Below are 7,604 nucleotides of genomic sequence, written 5' to 3' on the forward strand. Positions count from 1 at the left end.
AATATTATAAAAAAGATATAATACTATAAAAAAACACCAAGTACTTAACAAAACCCACAGACTAATTTAAATAACATCAAATTCACGAGCATAGTTCACAACACTTTAACATTACAATAAAACTACATTAAATAAAAGTGTTCAACTAAATAAGAGAAATAAGACCAAACGTCGAACATTGTCCAAGCGCGCACACATAAAGTCCTTAAATAGTACTTAAAAACTAAACCAAGTGATTCACATCGAAATCACATAACCAAACATCACAAAATCAATCCCCATTAATTATCTGGCTGCTGAGCATGGCGCTCCATCCACCTCCTCCTCCTATGCTCTGGCATGCCCATGAACAAGACCCTTTTCTCTTTCTTTTGGAGAGCCTCGGCGATGTTGACATAGGTGTCATCATCAAGATCTTCATACTGGTTTAGCACTTCTAAAACTTTCCTAAGCGAGCAAGGATCGCCACCACTGGCGGATTGTGCAACATGATTAGAGCTACCACTAGACTTTCCCTTTTTGTTGTTGGAAAACCTTTCCCTTGCTAAGGCAGTGTACTCTTGAAGAGCCATGGTCATCTCACTAGCCCTATCCACTTTCTTGGCAATCTTCTTCCCTTTGGTAGTAGGCTCTTCCATGGGACGTTTGTCTGCACGTTGGGTTTGATCATCAACAGGGGGATCGTCTTGGGTTATGCCCTCCATGTTGGGATTGTAGCAATCATCATCAACCAACTGGGCACGACGTGCCTCATTGGCAAGTTCCTCCTCCAGGGCATGCTCTTCATCATTATTTGGGGTTGGCGTGTTTGAGGAAATTTGAAGGGAACCAGTTGCAGTATTTAGGGCAAAAAGTTGCTACAGCTTCTCATAATTAGGACACCCTTTCTTCCGTAATGCAGCTGCCTTAGAATCCCCCTGAAATGATAATATATACATCAAAATCCTACTAATATGAAATAGAAAAATACAAACAAATATGCAAAGAATTAGGGTAGTAAATATAACATACCACAACCATGTTAGCCCACACCTCTTCAGAAGCAGTAACTGTTTGGGTTGTCTCATCCCACCCCAACCTGGTATGCCTCAAAAGCTGGCCCCACTTTCTCTGTTTTTGCCTAAGCCTAATATGCTTATCTTTCACTTGCTTAGGGAGGAAACTCTTCCTAGTTTGCTCATTTAGGGTTTTCACAATTGATAACCAAGCTTTGGCCTTAAAGACACCATGTTCCATATTCCCCTTTTGTTGTTCATCAACCATAATATCAATGAAAATTTGTTCAATGTGGGGAGGCCACATTTTGTTGTCATCATCCTGAGTTTCTTGTGCAATCTAATACAAATTTCCCAACACAATTGCATATGTTAATATACATGTATATTAATAGTTTTATGAATGGGCCACTTGAATCTCTAACCAACCACTCAACTTAAGTGAGGAAGACAAGAAAACCTATTTAGAAAGCAATTTATTTCATAATTCTTCAAGTGCCAGTTTCACAATCAGCTGCAGTACTAAAATGTAAAGAAATCAAAGGAAAAGATACTACCTGTTGCTAGTGACATAATTTGCAGAGAAAATAAACTAAAACATACCAACTAATTAGAATGGTGTAAAAAAAGAAAAACCACATATTTCTCTTCAAGGCAGAATGGTAAACTTAAATATAAAAGACTCACAAACAACCCTATGAATATAAAATCACATATAAGAATGAAAGGTTTCTAATACATGTAAGTTTCTAAAAACAATAGACATAACAGAGTATCCATAATGAGACAGTTGTGCATTATAACATGCTATATGGAAGAAAATGTCAAGCAATAAAGAAACAGATCAATCCTACTTTAATTAATAGTCTTTCAAGTGATTAAAAAATGACCAAGTTCTTAACATTAACGCCAAGAGACTTATAGCTCAACTAACTCTTTCACACATATTTATACACATACAGTGATGACTTTGCAAAAGTATTTGTATTTTAGCCTTGTGCTAATATGAGTAGTGTATGAAATGGTAAGCTTATAAAGAAAGTGAATATGCAAAAGGAAGCTAACAATTATTGTGACAACAAAAGGAGGAATATGCAAAGTTACTATTTTGATCCTAATTTCAAACTCAAAAGCCTTTGATAAAGCTGAATTTGCTCTGTACAATATCCAATTAGAATTTGTCAAGACAAAACCTCATTAAGCATCAAAAGCAAAACTACAAAATCAAAGTGGTAGAGAATGCAAATCTTTTCATAATCATTCGGCACCATAAACTTAAAGATCTAAAGGGGTGTCAAGGTTAGCATGGAAGACCATGCTTTGATCATTATGTTTTCAAATAAGTAAAAATTATGGACATTTTGACAGAAAGGGCTATCATAAAAATTACGAGGAATGCTGCCTCACAAGCCACAACCAACATCAATACTTTAAATCAAAAACCCACTTTCACATCCAACAAAAAACCCAAATTAGACCAAGGACATGGAAAATGGAGAGGGAGAGAGATATATATATTGCACCTGGGAGAGGGAGAGAGAGGTATGGACATGGTGACAAAGAGGTAGACTCGCCGGTGAAGATTCAGGCTTGGTTAAGTGCTTCGATCATCCGTTGTTCTTCAATCACGCAGTGTTCTTCTTAGGCCTGGTTTAGTGCTTCAAACATGGACTATGGTGCCATAGAGCTAGCTCGCTGGGGATGAAGAAGAAAGTGAAAATGAGAAGAGGCTGAGAGAGGGAAGTGAGAAGAGGGGAAATTTTTAGCAAAAATTTGGGGGAGAAATGAAATGGAACAAAGGAAGCTCCAACAGTCATAACTAGCATGAGATGGATGTGACAATGCACTGGCGAAGGGGCCCACAATCTCATCTTATTTATGGACTTGCCATTGAGTTTTAGTTTCTGAGTTTTGAAAACAGCTGAAACTTGTTTTCACCATGGGCGGCTTTGCATTAAGGCCAGGGGGTTTAAATGAACCCCCTGACCTGGCTCAAACAAAATTTTTATATATAAAATTTTTTAAAAATTTTCATTTTGAATTCTTAAAATAAAAATTTGAACACCCTAATCCTAAATTTTGTTTGAACCCAATTGAAATAAGCTTGAAACTTGAATATGATTATCTTAATTTTAATTTCACAATATTTTTACAATAATATGAGGTAACTTGTAACTGCTTTTTATCTGGACCCACAATTAAAAATATTTTTTTTTTATCTACCTTTAACAATTGGCCACCTAGATTTTGTTGTGGAATTTTTTTGAAAGTATTGTGTCAATTGCAAAATTTTTGCTCATTCATTAAAAAAAAAAAAAATATGAATATTCTTTCCAGGATTTTGGCTTACTTTGCAATTGACAATGAAATGAAGTTTTTTTTCCTTACACTTTTCTTCTTTATTAACAAAAAAATTACATAACTGTTACAACCAACACATCTGTACAAATTTGTATCTTATCTGTAATTTTTTCCTCATTCTCTCTATCTCGCTTTCTCCCTTATATTTTTTTCTTATTTTTTCTTTTTATCTCCAATTATCTCCAATTCTAAGAGAGTGACTATGTCTATGTGTATGATTAAGAAGTCATCCACTTCAAACGTAAAATCTTATATCAGTTACTATTTTATTTTCTTAGTTTCAAATTTACTCCTAGTTCTACTCCTAAGTGTGTTACTAGTCTTCTCCTTCTTTATCATATATTTTTATATAATTGATATTACATATAAATATACTAAGTTATTATTAATTTGACAAAAATGTATGATTAGTAATTTAATTATATTAGTTTATGCATTTAATAGTTGTTGTCTTACATATTTTATAACAGTTTTAGACTATTGTATAATATAGTTGTATTGTATACTAAATTGTATTTAGAATATTATTTTAGATTATTGTATATAATATGGAAGTTTATCTATAGAAAAAAAAGATTAATCATTTAATTTTTTACTTGCCCGTCATGACAAATGACAAATTTCTAGCTTTGTCATTGCTAACCCCCCAGAAAAAAAATCCTGGAGCTACCATTGGTTTTCACTTTCCCTCACTCACACCCATTTTTTCGAGTCATTGAGTCATGAAAATAGTGATCCGAAACTCATACAAAAAAATGCTAATCCGTGGGACCCACACGATTTGGATGATGAAAATAGAAAACCGAGTGATATCTCTCAAAACTCATCCCATCCAAAAAAGCTCTTATTGGCTTCGTTGGTCTTTTTTCTATCTTGCATACTAGAAATCTTATAAAGGAAATACAAGAAAATTAATATAGTGCAATTTCCTAGATGATAATCAAATTCTTAGGGGAAATCTGCAGACCAACATACTAATGCTTAACAATGTAGTAAGTTAAGCAACGTTCGGAAAGATTATGAAAAATAACATCTCGAGTTTTAGAAACTCAAGATCCATATTAAAACTCGAGTCCCAAAAACTCGCTTTGCGAGAGTTTTAGATCTGAAAATGCCACATAGATCTCGAGTTTTAGAAACTTGAGTTCCATGCAAAAAAAAAAATTAGTTTTATCGCCCCTATGGCGTTTTTAAGTCCTATAGTGACGTTTTAAAGCCCTATAGTGGTGTTTTCCTGCAAAAATTTTCATAAGTGTTTAATACCGGGTTCAGGGAGCCCTATAGTAGCGTTTTTAAGCCCTATAGTGACGTTTTAAATCCCTATAGCAGCGTTTTACTGCTAAATTTTTTTTTACCCCATTTTTAAGCCTTATAATGACGTTTTTAAGTCTTATAGCAGCGTTTTCCGAACTCGAGTATTTAAAACTTGATTTCCACGTGGATTTTTTTCCAAATCATACTCATCCGCTTACAAATCGAGACTTAAAAACTCGATTTTTATCTTGAAACTCGAGTTTTAGACACTCGAGATGCTAGTTTTCAACATTCTTTTGCAACGTGACAATTAACTAAAATTTTTAATATTTATTGTTATTTAGAAAAAAAATTCCAAATTCTTATCTGAAAACCCTCAAATTGGAGAAAAGAACTTGGGAATGTTTGCTGGTTTATTTATTGGTTTTCATGGTCTTCTTCCTATCTTACCTCTCCAAATAATCAAGTGCCAAGTATCCTACATCAACCCCAGACCTTGACCACTACCCCATACTTAACAGGGTTGTAGCTGCCATTTGGCCCAAAGCTATTGGCATTTCTTTAAAGACTTGACCAAAGATTGTATCTTCTCTTGGAAATCTCATGAACCTTCAAAAATTGCCCAATTATTTACTTTTCCAAAAGTATGGTACTGTCAAGCTTATTCTCTTTTTCCCCCCATTTAATACAAAATTTGTTTTTCATAACTAAATATGAGAAATTTTTAAACTTTAGATATGGCCAGAAAAAAAGGTTTCATGGAATCTGGACCAGGAGAAATATCCATACAAAGGAAGCACCTGAAGGCGATTATTGAGTCTGTCCTTCCACCATGCACGGAACCGGATTTGGAAATTGATCTTCCTTTTAGAGCTCAGTCAATTATTGCAAATCCTCCTGCTTATGGTGAGTTTATACCAAAAAAGAAAAAAAAAAAAAATATATATATATATATATACCGAATCTCAATGGAATTTGGAGAGAAAGAAATCAACGGATATTTGAGGGGAAGGAGATCTCTATACCGAATCTCAAGTTTCTTTTCTTGAAAACTCTCTTCAAATGGGCGATACACTCTCCTACTATCTCAACCCTTTCTCTGATGGAATTTTTAGACTCTTTGCTCTTATATAGCAAATCTTTTAGCTTTCTTTTCTTTCTTTTGTTTCTTTCTATTTTTCAAATCTCTGTATACTTCGTGTATATGCTTTTCCAATTTTAATAAATTTCAAATACTTATAAAAAAAAAAAAAAAATGACAAGGATATAAAGCTGAAAAATAAGAAGAAATAATGCAGTGGGATAAAAGATTTGGTAACCAAAAAAAAAATATTGAACTGTGATGGCTTTTATCTTCAGTTGTAGAGGCAGCTAAGGAACAAATTTAATGGGACAAGAATGGTATAATAAAACATCTTATCTGAAGGTATTCAAATTTAATGACTTATTTTGCCAATTTTTGAAAATTTAACAGATTCTTTTAGTAAATCAAGCGTTATGTGATTCTGAAATTATAGATGAACTACTGCTAGCCAGTAATTCATTCTAGCTTATTGAATTTACTTTTAACTTTCTATCTTTTCTCATATTAAAGGATATGTTTTCCAGAATAGTGAATGTCAATTTTAACTTTAGGTCTGGGTTGCAGGACAAGCACATGTTGCTGAAGCTCTTGGTGTGCCCCTTCACATTTTTCTTCACAATGCCTTGGACGAGAGTCTTGATTATATTTTCTCTATATTATGTGTCAAATATGTAGTGCTTTGAATATCTAATATCTATATCTAATATTTTCAATTAATTCTTCTAAAAGTGATATACTGCTGCTTTTTATTATTTATTATACTATTTTTCATTTTTTTTTTTTTTTTTTTGATGTGATGGATAAAATTTGTACTCAGGATAACAAGAACAGAGCCAACTTTCACTTATTAACAAAAAATTTCTTTATTATATGTAATGCATTCATGATTCTGCTTTTCAAAGAAAAATGTATTCATAGAACTCTTGGAAAATATATGAGGTATATCAATAACAACAACAAAGCCTTTGTCCCAAAACTTTGGGGTCAACTATGGATCCTCAATAGATTAATCAGAGACTAATTGGGGATGTTCACATGTACACTTTCATGTCATTCTATTATATCCAAAATAATACTCTTTTTCCCCTCCATAATTAACATGTCCCTTTTTTACTTTTACTATTGTTTTATCTAGTCTTCCTCTATCTCTTTTGATTACCTTATCTTGAATCACATCACTGTTCCACATTGGTGCATTGATCTCTCTCCTTTACATGTGGACAAACCATCTGAACGAACTCTCCCTCATCTTTTCATCAATGGGAGCCACCCCTATCTTAATTGAAAATATATGTTGGCATTAGGACAACGACATGATGAAAGCATTAGACATGATAACCTGTAAGAATAGCAGTTCCAACAATTTTTTTTTGGTTGGGTAGAGGGGAGTCTTTGTCGTATATATTGGATCAGTGTTCTGAGCCTGAGAGGAGTGAAATATATATATATATATATATATCAAAGAGTAATTTTGAATTTCAAAAGCATCTTATGTTCATTCAGTGCTGGTTTATTTTATCAAAATTTATATTTTAAGTTATACCCTCTTATGTCTGTTTTCAATAGGCAGGCCAACTTGTAAATTCCCTAACCCATTTGCACGTGTACCTCTAAGCGCNGTTGTGGTGGTGTGGGTGGTGGTGATTTGGTGTTTGTGTGTGTGTGGTGGTGGATTTTTGTGTAGTAGTGGATTTTGTGTAAATTTGTGATAAAATTGTTTTGAAAGCTGAGAAATGTGAAAATTGGTAAGAAAATAGCATTTCAGAATATTACCAAACACCAGAATTGATTTTCCGTAAACGAATCCGAGACAACCAAACAGTCTGAATACATTTTCCTTTCTCGAAAATAGCATTTCCGCAAAATATTTATTTTCTGAAAAATATTTTACATGAATATAGCTCTTTTCA

The 7,604-nt window shown here is 33.3% G+C and overlaps 1 protein-coding gene and 1 long non-coding RNA gene across 2 annotated transcripts; one reads left to right on the top strand and one right to left on the bottom strand.

Moving 5' to 3' along the window:
• Positions 1–281: 281 nt before the first annotated feature.
• Positions 282–1,302, bottom strand: LOC112019814 (uncharacterized). The gene is made up of 2 exons (XM_024052357.2): positions 1,012–1,302; positions 282–857 (listed from the first exon to the last, which is right to left on the bottom strand). Exons 1-2 carry the CDS (start codon positions 1,300–1,302, stop codon positions 282–284), a joined length of 867 nt encoding a protein of 288 aa, XP_023908125.2.
• A 3,733-nt stretch (positions 1,303–5,035) lies between these two features.
• Positions 5,036–7,252, top strand: LOC136065838 (uncharacterized). Its single transcript, XR_010627460.1, has 3 exons — positions 5,036–5,254; positions 5,346–5,516; positions 6,259–7,252. It is a non-coding gene; the product is annotated as an uncharacterized LOC136065838 (long non-coding RNA).
• Positions 7,253–7,604: the final 352 nt, after the last annotated feature.

This window comes from Quercus suber, unplaced genomic scaffold (assembly GCF_002906115.3).
Source record: "Quercus suber isolate HL8 unplaced genomic scaffold, Cork oak 2.0 scaffold_1213, whole genome shotgun sequence".
Taxonomy (NCBI): Eukaryota; Viridiplantae; Streptophyta; class Magnoliopsida; order Fagales; family Fagaceae; genus Quercus; species Quercus suber.